The sequence below is a fragment of the Athene noctua genome, chromosome 23 (genome assembly GCF_965140245.1).
Source record: "Athene noctua chromosome 23, bAthNoc1.hap1.1, whole genome shotgun sequence".
Lineage (NCBI taxonomy): Eukaryota > Metazoa > Chordata > Aves > Strigiformes > Strigidae > Athene > Athene noctua.
The window spans coordinates 4,118,444-4,132,939 of NC_134059.1; the positions used below are offsets into that span (position 1 = coordinate 4,118,444).

The 14,496-nt window shown below is 48.6% G+C and overlaps 1 protein-coding gene and 1 long non-coding RNA gene across 4 annotated transcripts in view; one reads left to right on the plus strand and one right to left on the minus strand.

Annotated features, from left to right (window-relative positions):
• BRPF3 (bromodomain and PHD finger containing 3) overlaps positions 1 to 7,445 on the minus strand; it is a 29,777-nt gene extending 22,332 nt beyond the window's left edge. The window contains exons 1-2 of one of the 2 annotated variants that reach the window (XM_074925180.1): positions 7,327 to 7,445; positions 698 to 2,100 (exon numbers count right to left, since the gene is read on the minus strand). In XM_074925180.1, the coding sequence (XP_074781281.1) occupies positions 698 to 2,082 (1,385 nt within the window). In that variant the 5' untranslated portion in view covers positions 2,083 to 2,100; positions 7,327 to 7,445. Of the gene's footprint in view, positions 1 to 697; positions 2,101 to 7,326 lie in introns of those variants that run through there. The other variant, XM_074925179.1, reaches the window with a different exon arrangement.
• A 100-nt stretch (positions 7,446 to 7,545) lies between these two features.
• LOC141969427 (uncharacterized) lies at positions 7,546 to 14,495 on the plus strand. 2 transcript variants are annotated; one of them, XR_012635047.1, is made up of 5 exons: positions 7,546 to 7,630; positions 8,449 to 8,544; positions 9,052 to 9,149; positions 10,713 to 10,843; positions 11,827 to 14,495. It is a non-coding gene; the product is annotated as an uncharacterized LOC141969427 (long non-coding RNA). The 2 variants fall into 2 exon arrangements; XR_012635048.1 differs by lacking the exons at positions 7,546 to 7,630; positions 9,052 to 9,149 and having other exon boundaries at positions 8,447 to 8,544.
• Position 14,496: the final 1 nt, after the last annotated feature.

Here is a 14,496-nt window from a genome sequence, read left to right on the forward strand (position 1 = left end):
CTCAGCTGGAGGTTCTCTCCAAGCACTTGCCACAACACAAAGTACACAAATCAGCAATTCGGCTCCAAGCCTTAACTTCAAAGCTACTTTCAGTGTCAAGAACTTTCCTGGGGGCTGTTTAAGTCTGATGTTATTAAAATGGAGTCTGGGAAACTAACTTGACAGCAGTCCAAGAATAATATATCACCGATTTTAACCTTTCCAAACCTTTCGTTAGATTATACACAGTGCCTTATCAGCAGCTTTCCAAACCTTATCTGTTAAAATACCAGCAACACATCACCACAGTTCCTAAGGCACCGAACAAAAATTCAGCACTACCATACTCTTCTGTATAAGAGAGCTGGGAGAAAAAAAATACACAAATTCAAAGCTGCTGGCAACACTGACAGGTTTAACATGATCTGTAATAAAAGGAGGAATTAAGAAACTATGAGATGAGGAGATTAAAAAAAAATTTAATAGTGGGATGACCCCTATCTGCCTGCCAACCTGCAATGCCTGAAGTATTTTAAAAACACCTTCACAGCTGTCTGTGTGAATTGAGACGCTCGATGGGGGTTTGCTGTGCACTCTTTGGACACAGTTATTGCTAGGTCTTGACTGAAGGTTCAGTGTTTCTAAGGTCAAAAAGCGGAGGGACCAAGTCCTCAGATCAGATCCTGTCCAGCTCCTTCCCTAAACCTACCACACTCACCTGTAAGAGGGGATTTGAGCGACTGTCACCATGGGCACAGATGAACGTCCCTTGGTCATGTCACCAGGCTCCTTTTTGATCTTCTGCTTCAATTTCACTCGGTTCTTTTTCAGAGACCCTTTGGGAGGATCAGAATTAGCTTCCTCCTCTCCCTCCTCCTTCACAGTGTCCTCCTGACCCTCACCACTTGCAGCTGGAGACCCTTTTTTCACCGTCCCAGGCGGGGAATGACTCTCACAATAGGCAGTTTTGCGCACGGTGAACGTGGTGCCGTTGATGCTGGTCTCCCTCATGGGTTCAATCTTCATGAAGAGACCGGCCCGCTGCGCACAGGTGACGTGAAAGGCCGTGTAACAGTTCACCTTGTGGCATTGGATAGCAGCTCCCATGCCCTTCTGCTTGCAGATATAGCAGGTGAGCTTCCACCGTGCTGGGGGGATGTTATTTATCCCTTCGATGGGCTCCAGGAACACAGTGTTTGCAAAGCAGACCTCTGGAATCCAGATGGCACAAACCACGTGGGCCCAGCGGCCATCGCTGGTCTGCTTGAAGGCTCCACCTTTGTTTGGGCAAAGGACACAATCCACAGGGCGAGAAGGGGACTGTAAGCAGCAGCGGCAAAGCCACTGCCCCTCGGGGATATAGGGCACGCCGTAACACTCCTGGTGCACAGCCAGATTGCAGATATCACAGAACAGGATGACGTTGCTGTTGTGACACTCATCGTCCATGCAGACACAGCAGAAGGCATCCTCATCGATGAGAGACTGCTGAGCCCCGTTGTTCCGGCTCTCGAGGTACGACTCCTTTTCCAACCGATCCACCAGCAGCTCAAAAGTGTCAGCAGAAACTGTCCCATAACCATCGTCCCTTCTCTTCTCGTTGACCATTTCCAGCCACGCCAGATCCTCCTCATCCATGTCATACTCCACCTCTACATCGAGGTCCTCAGGAGGCTTTTCAATGTACCGGTAGTAGGCGGCGGGGAGCGGAGGGGCATCTGGCTGGCACAAGGAGTCCACCACACGGAAGTTGGGCTGGGGCAAGTGTAAAGACGTCCCTGGTGCATGTTTGGAGCAGGACTCCTTCTTTTTGCCTTTGGAAGGTGTTTTCTTAGATTTGGAAGGGAAAAGGGGCTGCTCGCTGTTTTCCTTGTTGCTGTTACACTCTGTGATGTCCTGGGCAGTCAGCTCGTCCTCCGTGATGATTTTTAAGGGATCGTAGATGCTGATGCGATGAAGCCGCCCATCGATGTCCACCTCCACGATCCGCTGGGCCTGAGCGTATGTCAGTGTCTCCCGAGTTGGTGAGCACTTGAGGCTGTAGGGCGAGGGAGAACGCCTCCCCTCCAAGGTCTGCCGGGACCTCCTCCGAGGCTTCCTCATCGCTGCGGTCCAGAGACCCTGGAACAAAACAGGACAGAGGACAGGGTCAGCCACAGAGACAAGTGAGGAGCAGCACAGACTCAAAAACTCACTCAGCGTTGCAATAGAGCAACATTTCTACTACAGACTCAGCAATTTCAGGCCTGCTGAGTCTTTACACCCTCTCAGAAACAAGCAGATAATGGATATATCAACCACTTCCTGCAATGCGCAGCACCCTCCAACCTTCTCTATTTGCATGTCAGGAGATGTATAAAACCCCATACCACCAGATTAGAAGAGCTTAAATTAATTTTACAGCATAGCATCCACTCTGCTGTGCAATCAGCTCAGCAAACCATTCAGATCCCCCAAAATTCAAACAGTACTTATCACATCTGCTTGCACCGTTCACATACTAAGTTTACACAAGTCAAGAAGTTCTTCCCTATTCTTTTGCCTGTGGCTTTTCTTTTATATTCCCAGTAGCACAGAAAATGCATTGGATGTTTTCCAGGTGGAAAGGAAAGCACTGTTCCTGTCCTGTGACAGCAGTTCCTTTTTTTTTTTTTTTTTGTCACTGAGCTCCATATGAGAAAACTAGCAATGCTCCCTCCGTCCAGGAGGGAGCTACTCCAAGTTTCCCACCTCAGGGCTGCCACCACCACTTCTTCATTCCCACACTGCAGATGCAAAAAGTCCCACAATGAAAAATCATCCTTCAGCTTTGCTTTCCCTTCTCTCCCAGATGTAGCTGTTCCTTACACCCCTCTACAGACAGGGTGCACCGAATGGACTGTGTCCTTCCCAATACGCAAAATGGGTCACAAAAGCCCAAACAGAACCAGAGGATGAACTGAGCAACGTGCTAGAAGTGCATTCCTTCTGCTCTTCGGTGGGATCCATGAGGAAGAGAAGGGGAATGAGCATGTGAACAAGCAGCAGGGATCCAGATGGACTTACTAGTTCTGGCTCAGTGTTAACCCCTCTGGAGCCACTATCCATGGCCAGGCACCTGAGCCAGTTGTGCTCATGGCAGGTCCATGGTGGTACGAGGAGGGAAGCAGCAAGACAGCTTCTAGACTTCACCAGGAACTGTGCAACGGTATTTGTGGAGAGCCTTAACGAAAAGCTCAAGCCAGCTCTGCCCCCACAGACTGCTAATCAGTAACCCAGCTAATCATTTGAGCTGGCTCTTGACATTAAGGAGGTGCCCATCAAGGGAGAGCAGGAGCAGAAGCCTGGAGCCAGCAAGATGATCCGGGGGAGGATGGAGACGCAGCATCAGGAGCCCGGCAATCTGAGGGCAAAGGAGGGAGGCAGCAAAGACAAAGCCAAGTGAGTAATGCAAGCAAGAAGGGCAGTGTCCGGGATGGGAACATGAGTTATGGGAAGAAATGGACTGAGGCTGAAACAAAACAGCGAGGAAACAAAGAAAAGCAAATGTAAAATCTCCCTGAGAAGATAAGCCTGCCCAGAGCTTATCTGTTGCTACACAGAGTCCTGAACCAGCACCTCACCCTTATTTAGAGCAATCCACACTTTCAGACCCTTTCTGTGTGACCCACAGACAAGAAAACATACTACAAACCCATAATTTGTACTTAGCAGTTACATTATTCCTGCTCTGAGAAAGACATAGCTCCACAAACCCACAATTTCATCAGTCAGAGCAAGCAGCACCTGGCAGGACCAGGACCTACAAGAAGCCCAGAGCTTATTCCAGAAAGATGTAACTAATTCCAGGAGCGACACATTTCTCTGGCTCTGTGAACCATGAGACTAAGCCACGATACAACACGTGTCCTAAGAAACAAACAGGCTTTGGGAAGTTTTCAAACTGTCCTTTGCATCCACAGAAATAAGCTGCAGGTGCCAGCTTCAGTACACACACCCATGATGACAGAGCCTGTAGGCACAATTTAATTCCAGATGACAACAAGTTCTACCACCACGAATTTCAGGACCTTTGCCTCAAAACTCTGATCAGCCACTTGATTAGGAGACTGCAGAGATCCAACTGCACCTGTCTCAGCCAAGCTTCAACAGTTTCAATCAGCAGGAAAAAAGAACTTTAAAATAGAGGTATAAAGGCAACTTGATCATCAAATGAAAAAACATAGAAAATCCTGCTGACAAACAGCTCTCTTACAATTCAGGTGGATATGAGCAAAGAAGATACTGGAGGGAAAAAGATATATGAACAAAAAGATATGGAGGATAAAGTAATTAGCATGAACTGACCACACATAATTAATATTGTGTTCAGGAAAAACGAAGTGTTAGCTGATTGCTGGGAATGCTGAGGGACAAGCAAATTTCAGCAAAACAAGCACCTCAAGGAAGGGTTATTTTACCTGTTGATGGCAAAAAAACAAGGGTATGGCATTCCCATAGCTTTAGTGACACCATCAATATATTGTCTAGAGAAATTACCCGAAGTGGGCTTTCCACCACAGCAACCAACTGTCATAAAACAATCCGTCTGTAAAACACAATTACCTGGTACTATGCAGAAGCATCTAAAACAGCATGGAAATTGCTGCCAGCGAGAGCTGAGTGCCTGGGATAAGACAAGCACCTGGATCTTAGGAAAGACACAGCTACCCACCTCCAAAATACTTTGAAAGCAGCAATGAGCACTGTGACCTTGCCTGCAACAACAGAAACTTCCAAGCAGCAATCTAGGAACACTTCGATCTTCTTGGCATACTGGAAAACACCCCTCAGCCACAGATAAAAAAAAATCCCTCTGCAAACAGCACCTGTGCACAGTGAAATGCTAAACAGACTTGACTTCAGCAGGGTTAAATGCTATTTCAGCCCATGCTGTGTCTGTCCCACCATGGACAAAGGTTGCTGATGTGAAAGCAGAAAGTTCAAACAGTCCTCTCGCTGTCACCACAGTGTGCTCAAGGCTTTCCAAAAACCTCCCATCATCCATTCCCGCTGGGTATTGCGCTAGGAGCAGGGGGTGAGATTCCTAGAGAGCACAAGTGAGCAAACAGTGTGGCTATAACACACAAAACCACTGGGGATGAACTTCTTTCTACCCCGAGTTCACTCGGGAGCAGCTCAAATCTCCTGAGCAGTGGCTTTCACACCTGTGGGCCAGAGATGCATGGGGGGCCGCAAAAGGAGACTAAAACCACAATCCCGTCGTCAGGAGACTTACATTTACTACAAAGGGGTCAAAAGTTCCACTGAAAAAAAACTGGAGAGATCCATGTATCGAACAACATCACAATACAGGCCCCTATTATAAATGCAGCCTGGAAAATCCAGCCCAAGGGGTTCTCTAAAGGAAGGGCTAAATGCTGCCGTGATTTACACCCATGCAACACTGTGCCGCCCATCTCCAAGGGTCAGAGGAATCCTCTTGCACCACACAAGACCTCAGTCTCCTTCCCACCCCTTCTTCCCACTGCCATCCTTCCTTCTAGCCTTCCCACACTGAAAAAACAAGGATTTTCTTTCCAGCACCAGGTTTCTTTGCTAGCCTGCAGAGAACACAAGGCTGGAGCTCAAGGCAGTGCTCCTGGGGGTTTCCTGGCCCTTTCCAGCATGGCTTGGGGATCCCAGTGAAGAGCTAAGTCCCTTGATGAGGAAGATCTTAGGTGATTTGGAGTGAGAAGGCCACTTGGACCTCAGCAGGCAGCAGCAGATGGGAACAATGTGGCTCTCGTTCCACTCTGGTGCACTGTGATTATTGGCAGCGGCTACAGCTCATACGGCCCAAAAAAGTTTGGGTTCTGGTGTTACCAGAGATGACCTCTCCCCAGGGCACCAAGTCAAACACAAGATCTGGAGACACTCCCCCTCGTTGCCGTCCAGCACTGGCAGCCGTGCAGCTCCAGGCAGGCACCTGTTGCTTTTTTCTGGGATTTAAAGCCCCTTCCTGGGCAGCGGGGAATAGATACCTACCGAGCTATTTAAGAAACGCGTCCGTAAAATAAATGCAAAGGATGCCAGAGGAAAAGAACAGCCTGGAACAAGCACAGCCCACCCCCCCACTTTCTTTTGCCAACAAAAAAAGCCGGGAAAAGCTCCTGCTGCCCTCGCCGATGTCCCTCCATGTTCCCAGCCCATCCGTGCTTTCACCGGCCCATATTCACCCCACGTGTCTGCTGAAGGTTAATGCTCCTCATGCCTGTGGTGACACCTGCACTGAACTGTGTCAGTGCTCAGCAGAGATCGCAGACAGCTGCCGGCCCTGGCACATGCCCTGATACTTCTGGAACCAAGCTGTGCTGACCCAGGCTGCAGGAGGGGAGCTCCCTCTGGAGCAGGGAGGGTGCGAGACGTGTCAGGCTGCAGATGAAGTTTAAGGTAAAGTTGGATGCACCGGCAGCAAGACGGTGTGTGCCATGAGCTGTCTGGCTTCAGCAGCAGCGCTCTGAGGGAACTGTGACATGCCATGAGCTGTGTCCAGCCTCAGCAGCCTTCTGAAGGAACTGTGACACGCCGTGAGCTGTGTCTGGCCTCGGGAACGCTCAGAGGGAACCATGACACGCCATGAGCTGTGCCAGGTGCCGGCCGGGAGCTCCGCTCAGGACCTGCCCTGTGCAGCCAGGGCCACAGGATCCCTGCAGGAGCCCCGGCAGCAGTCAGCGATCTGGGTCAAAACACAGCAGGGACCCGGACAAAAATAAAGCTGCTCCCGGGGGAGGAGAAGGCGCGGCGGGTGAGTGCGATTGAGCTACGTCGGGCCTCAACACCGAGCCCAGCACAGGCGGCCCCGCCGCCCCCCGGGGAGCGACGAAAGTCCCCAAAGGGAGAGGGACCAGGGCGGGGGAGAGCGAGAGAGCGCGCAGGCAGCGCCAGAGCGCTATTGGCTGCGGCCGCCGTCCATCCCAGCTCCCCCACCAATAGCAAAAGAAGGCGCTGCGGGTCTAAAGGGGGGCGCGCTCGGCCCCGCCTGGGCCAATAGCGTGGGAGAAGGTGGGCGGGGCCCCCACGGGCGCCGCGAAGAGGGGGGGGCAAGATGGCGGCAAGGGGGGGGCCCGGCTGACACGGCGCTGCTCGTTCCCCCTCCCCGGGCGCTCTCCGCCGCCGCCCCCCCCTCAGCGAGGGGCCGCGGGCCGTTCCCGTCGCGCGGGGACCGAGCGGGGGCGCGGGGGGGGCCCTGCAGGCTGCGGCGCAGCGGCCTCCCCCGGCTCCTTCCCGCCCGCCCGGTCACCTTCCCGCGACCCCGGCGCGGGGGTGTGTGAGGGAGGAGAGACCCCCTGAGGGAAGGGTGTCGCGGCCTCCCGCGCAGCGCTTTACCTGGCCGCCTCAGCGCGCCGCCGCCGCGGCGGTCTTCACCGTTGCTGCCGCCTCCTTTTTGGGGATTTTTTTTGTTGTTGTTGTTTTCCTTTTTTTTTTTTTTTCCCTTGGTTTTTTTTTTTTTTTAAAGCCTCTTTCCGCCTCCCCCTCCCCTCCCCCCTGGGGCGGACGGGCTCACCCAGCCGGCGGCGGGAGGGGAGGGCACAAGATGTCGGCTCCGTCCGCTCCGGCTACCGCCGCCTCCTCAGCGCCGCCTCCTCATGCCGCTGCCGCCGCTGCTCCCGCCGCTGCCGCTCCGGCCCCGGTGCCGCTTCGCCCCCCACCACCCTCACCTCCCCCCCGCCCCCCCCCCTTCCCCGGGGCCCCGCTCGCTCCAGCGCCCCCGCCGCTCCCGGTGCTGTGTGGAGGCGAAGGGGGGGGGGGAGCAGGGGACACGCACAAGATGGAGGCGGCGGTGGCGGCGGCAGCGCAGCCCGGCCGAGCGGCGAGGAAAGGCGGCAGCCGGCGGGCAGGCGGGGGAGGGGGCTGCCGCGCTTCGCTCCCCCCCGCGGGCAGGGACCGCCCGCCCCTCCCCGGTCCCTTCCCACCCCCGGGCCGCGCGGAGCGGGAGGCCCCCGGGGGCTGCGGGGGGACGGGGGCTGGGGGGGGGGGGTGTCCCTCAGGGCTGCGGACGGACCGCTACCGCCCGCCACCCCCCGCTCCGGGACGGGCGAGGCGGGGAGGAGTGAGTGTCACGGAGCTGCGGCCTCCCGGCCCGCGCTTCGGCTCCGGGAGGCCGGAGGGGACAGCCCCCCCTTCCCGCCACGGGGTTGGGGTTTGGCGTGGGGGTCCTTTCCTAGGCCGGTGCCTTGCCCCCGGGAGCCCCCAGGCCGCTGGAGATGAGCAGTTTGGATTTTTGCCCCAGGCTCTTTGGGGTGCTTTCAGCCAGCACCCGCTTTTTTTTTTTTTCAGGAGGGTCCACCAAAACGTGCAGCAGCACCACAGACACTGGAGTGTGACCGGGCTGCCACCCCCAGAGAGCCTGTAGCTGTGTCCCTGCCACCATTACCCCAAACAAGCAGCATCAAACAAACGATGGGAATAATAAGAGCCTGCATTTATTTTCTAATCTGATACTTTCAGGTCCTAAGGTGCAGAGGTGTAACGGGGTGGAAGGACCGTGAGAGAGGGACTGAGGAATGAACAAGGAAGAAGTTACATTTGCAACTGAGATAAGTGGTGAGATAGGAACTGCACAGGCTCCTACACTTATTTTTTATAGAGCGTACCACATACTTGCATATGTACGCTCCACCTCCCACTCAGATCGTGCAGAGTATTGCATAATATTACCATCTGAATTTATAGAATTAACCGAACTGTTTTCAAAGGCAAAAATGAATGCTATTTTCCCTCATTTACAGTCCAACTATAGATCTTTTGTCTCTTGACGTATGTTAACCATGGAATGCAAGAGCAGCCAAACAGTCTATGACAAGTCTGTTTGGCAACGTACTCCGGTTGGACCAGAGTTTGTTGAAGCCTTAAAAGCATGGGAAAACATGTTACTTAGTGCTGAACAGTCTTAGATGTCAACCTCCAAGCACTCCCTTCTGTGTATACTTTTTAAAGAATCTACTGTTAACATATCAGAACTCAATAATATATTCTGTTCTTGTCTTGCATGAGAAATAACCTATCAAATATTCAGAAATAAAGTCCAAATACTTTCACTGATTTATGTAGCATCTCACCTAACCCCTGAAGAACAGCTATGAAGCAGCATGGTCCTATACGTGAAGGATTAAAAAAAAAAAAAATCTATAGGTGTTTCTGCTTCTGAGGTGAGTGTTGGGAAGACAGTTAAACAGTAAATAAAATCATGTCAATAACTAATGAACAACTTCACTATCTCATTTTCCTTTAAGCGAGAAAAATTTTGATTTTAACAGCAGCTTTTACTTGAGCTTTTTTTTTTTTTCCCAGCACTTTTGGCATCTTCTTTTCTAGATACAACAAACTCTTGCAAACTCTTTCATTTTGACCTCAGTTTTGAAACTTCGTACTCGTAGATTTGCACTAGAATTGGCTTATTATAATCACATTAGGTTCCAGCTTGCAAATATTTGCATACGTGCTTAATGTCAAGCATGTGAATAGCCCCATTAAGTTCAGTAGGATGACTCCTGCACAAAGCAATGTACAGACATCCCTGAAGATCGGGGGGGGGGGGGGGGGGGGGGGGGGGGGGGGCGCCATGTGTCACAACATGAAAACAAGTTACCCATCATTTAGTTTTATAATAGAGCTGTGGAACTAATGGGTTACCTGAAAAAACATTCTGAACTTATCTCGAATCCCAGAGGCACAACTTAATTCAATTTCTTCGCTCTCCCAGTTTTTAAAGGGTGCAAGTTCAAACCCAGCAATGTTGCTTGAAATGAAAGCAGCAGCCAAGACAGCTCAGAGCTTCAATTGTATTATAATTTTCTTCATCTTTACTCAAGTATATGAAACATACTTAAAAAGAGGAGAAAACTATCATTTGAAATGGAGAACTGGCCTTTTTTGTTTGTTGATTCATTAAGCCTAAAAAATGAGCAATGTTTGTATTTCTGCTTCAACTGCTTGTGCTGTGGCCATTTTCTTCAGCATTATTGAAATTAATACAATTGCTAAAAAGAACCTGTTAAAAGTTAAAAGCCTGATATCTCTTCATGATTAGCCTCAGCTGTCATTTATTTCAGCTGGATTTTTAAGTGCTCAGCTGCACTTTCTAAGACCCCAGTTTTGTGCAGGGTATATATAACCCTGTTCAGTCTCACTAACTCTGGAGGGATGACACAAGCACCCAGCACTATCTCCTTAGTGCTGTTCATTTTTCAATCTTAAAATGCAAATCATAGTTTCGAAACCTTTATTCAGGTGAAGGGTTCTGACGACAGACCTGAAATTATGGCTGGTGGTGGAAGAATTTTTATTTTTCCAAGCAAACTTGGCTAAAAGGAGTTAACTCACTTTCATTTAACAGAAAATCAATGAGGGCTGAAGATATACACTAACCTTTCAGTATTATTTAATAGAGTGCAATCTAACAAAAAGGAGTTATCAATCAGCCAAAGTGCTGACTGAATCAGTTGTGAAGCAGCACAGGCTGAACATCGCATTAAAAGCTGTATAAACCCATGTGCTCAGAAAACGGCCTTGTAGAGAGAAACCAGGCAAAACACCCCATAAACCACATTCACCTGGAAACTCTGACATTTTCAGAGTGTAGCAATGCTGACAGCCCTGAACGTAACCGCAATTAGTGCAGCAAGCGTGCATGCATTTGGGGGAAAAATGAATTAGTACTGGCTATTTTGGTCTTCATTCAATCTTTCTCTTTCATGTCTTGTTTGTCTTAGTTGGGAAAAGAAAAAGCCATAATCATGTTACCAGCCAACGCTCCGCTGACCCATGATACAAGAAACTACAGAGGATTAGGAACGCTTTCCCTGGTTGCTCAGGCAAGAGCAAGGCATGGAAATATGAAAAGGTATTACCATTCTCTGTACAGTATCTCACTAGAGTTCTCAGATGTGTTTATAGTCTTCTGTGTTTTTATTCTCCCCCTTTATCACACAATTAAAACCTGAAATTTGTTTAGTCTGCTACCTGGAATGTGAAAAGGTTACACATGAAAACAGACTTCCCTTTTCCTATAGCACATGGTTTCCTAAGAGGCTGTAGATATTTTGAAAGCTCTGCAGTAAAAGGTTTCTAAGTGGTGTCCAAAACATGGCAAGTATTGTGTCTCTCAATCCTGACAATTCTGTGGTGTCTCTTAAGAAAGAAAAAAAAAAAAAAAAAAAAAAAAAATCATTGCTTCATCTGCTTTTCCTTTCCCACTACATCTGGAAGTACCTAATAAATACATCCCATAAAGTTGCAACTTCACAGACCTAACTAGCTGTCAAAAAAAGCTTACACAGATTGTTTACGATGAATACTTCATTTTCCAAATAATAAAAAAAAAAAGCTTAGCTAATAAACTCATAAATAAATGTAGGAATAACAAGTAAATAGTATTCCAAGATAAACATGTGTGTGTTATTGAGACAGGCACAAAAATTCTGTCCATATACATTTTAATCATACATCCTTAATATAAACAGCAAACATTTCTGGCTGGCCTAGTTTATGGAATTTTGGATGTTCACTTAAAGGCTAAGTGATTTTTATCACTCAGTTTTGTATTTTTAAGTATGTAAACTAGGCAAGGGGAAAAAACGTGAAGAAAGGAATGTACATCAATTATGTGTCAGTGTGGCTCATCTAACAGGCACACCTGTGCCTCAGGGTAAGATAATTTCTTTGACTAACAGTGTCTGTCAGGGTCACACACACCCTGTTTCTTGTGCTGGTTTTGAAGTATTTTAAAGCTTGGCCTGAGTCACTGGCTCTTGTCGAGCAGGTGTTTTTCAAACTCCTTTCATGAAATGTGAATATGACTTTTTTTTTTTTTTTTTCCTCTTCAAGTAGCTCATTCCTCTTCATTGAAACATGTCCTCAGATGCCATACGAGCACTGGGACGGTTGATCTTCCCAAACAGACACTGTCTTTCCACTATCAACCTGCTACATTTCCTGCTATTCTGAGTTCCTGGCTGGTACATACCACAGAAACCAAACACAGGCACCCCTCCAGGGTTCCTGGGCTTGCAGAGCACCAGCTCCCCACATTTGTCAGGATATTGGGAGTTGCAGAAGAAATAGTGTTTGGCTCTTGGACAGTGTGCTGTCACTGCATGGGGTTGGTGGGTGAGTGAATGAAACCACAGCGTGGAGCCCACACACCAGCTGTTGAGATTGCTCTTGCCATTTCAGAGCATTCAGTGGGAGCTCTCCAGAGAGAAACCCAGTCCCTGAAACACACAATATTTTCTGGAAGTATATTCAGCAGAAAGACTGATACCAAAGAGACTTTACGTGCTATCCCTGAAACAAGAGGGTCTCCCCAAGAGCAAAATCTACATATCCCGCTCAGTTGTGTTCACACTTGCTCTTCTCACACCTGTTCGTATTCGAAGGCCTCGGTGCCTCTTCTGTGCTCATCCTCTGGTCACACAGACAATTCCGAAAGGGCATCTTGGGTTATTCTTTAAAACTACGGAGGCTCCTTTTCAACTACTCAGTACATTATCGTGATGTTTTCTCCCTCAGCCATCATTATTAGAGAGAGCCAGCAAACTCCAATCCTCTTCAGGTCTGCCTATCCCCTTTTTGAAGAGGGGCATGATGATTAAGAAATCACACAGTAAATTCCCAGTTAAAGTGGTTTCCGAGTTCTGTCTGAAAAGGTTCTTCACCTTAACAGATGACTTTCTGAAAGAAAACTCTATACTCCAAAAGTCTCCATAGATTTACTCAACTTTTCTCTACAAGATGAAGCTTTTAAGACTACTCTGCCTCTCTACATCCACAGCTACATGTAGTCAGGAGGCCAGCCTGCCTCACCCACAGTCCTCAGACACCTCCCTGTGTGTTCACACACACTCACCTCGATGATGACCCTCCACTGCTGACCACCAAATCTCATTTTACCAGGGCACAGGCAGCTCTAAACATCTGCAGCTCTCCAAGATATTTATGGCAGCTGCAGAGAGCTCTGTTAACTCTGTTACACAGCGGACAGGGCAGCCTAGTCAGATGCCAGGTTCAAAAAGGACAATATATGAACTGCTGTTTGACTGATATATCCGGAACTTCTCCCACCATTCGAGGGAAATCCAGGTTGTCTCACACTTAAGAAGAAAGGATGGTCCCTTGCTCCCATCAAGCCGGGGTTCTTCAATACAAGAGTCAGCAGGACACCACTGCATACCCTCCAGCCCAGCTCTCCGGAGTGCTTTGTAACAATACCACTGAATTTCAAGGGACTTGAAGGAACATCACAATGGTTCTGTGCAGAGTGAGGCAGAGGGCTGGTATGTGGCTCAGAGAGATAGGAGCGGAGAGAAACCACTTCTCGTCAGCGTGGAGCATCTGTGCAGTTGCAGCAGGATAACATCAACACCGGCGTATCAAAAAGGTACCATCGCTGGAGGGTCACCCCGAGCACTACACTACGCTGTATGACAGGTTGCGGGCGTCCTAATATATATTTAAAGATTTTTTTGTGAAGCATGCTTATTCATATTTTGAGGAATAAAGGCCTGTCAGAGGAAAAAAAAAAAAATAAAAAAAAATCTACTGTGTAGCACTGCAGAGGGGGGATAAATAACCCCCAAAGACCCCATTGTACTTTGAAACTTGGGCAATTAACTGTTTAGCATATGAACAATGAGAATTTCCAAGCATAGAGGAGGAAGGGAAAAATTATCCAAAATCTACTGTCCGATCTCCTGGTCTCATAAGTGACAAAGGATCATGACATCACCTCAGGTCAAGACCCAGCAGTTATGTTGCTTTAGAATAAGCCACATGAGTACACCTGGGCTGTACTCCAAAAGGTCTGGTGAGAGCTACTGTCTACAGGATCACTGGGATGCATTAGGAGAGGGCTGTCACCAGAATTTACATAACAAAAGTATCAGACTTCGGAAGTACCTTGGAGTCTCCTTTCTCCCCCAAATCCTGCTCTTCCACGTTTGCTATCCCGGCATATCCCACCCTGAGGATAAATCACATGGTTTCTGAAGCACCAGCGTTCAGATGCTCACATGAGACCCAAACTCACCAAGGCATGAACCTGCAGACACAGTTGTAGTGACACTGCAGTCACTTTCGGATCACTTGCTTATTTTGTTCTTGTAATTATTCTCCATCTCTTCTCTGTTCTAATGGTAATAACATTTGTAGCAAACACCTATGTACTCGAGTGGTGGCTTGGGACATACTGCTGCGCACTCATCAAAAACCACCAGGCTTCAGATGGTATCAGTATACCTCCAGTACATCAAATTACTTCAAAGATCAAAACATACTGTTAAATTTGAATGACTTAACATACTGTAGAACCAAAAAAATGGAACAAACTTTCCCCGGAGGGAGGATCCAGATGACTCTGGTTGGTCTGTGTTCACAAAACAACCTCCCTCTGTTTATATGTATCACACTCCTCTTATCTTGATGCTACCTGAACACCTTTCCAAAGCAATTAAATCCAGGCAAGTTGTCAGGAATTCTGACATCATCCTACATTCTTTT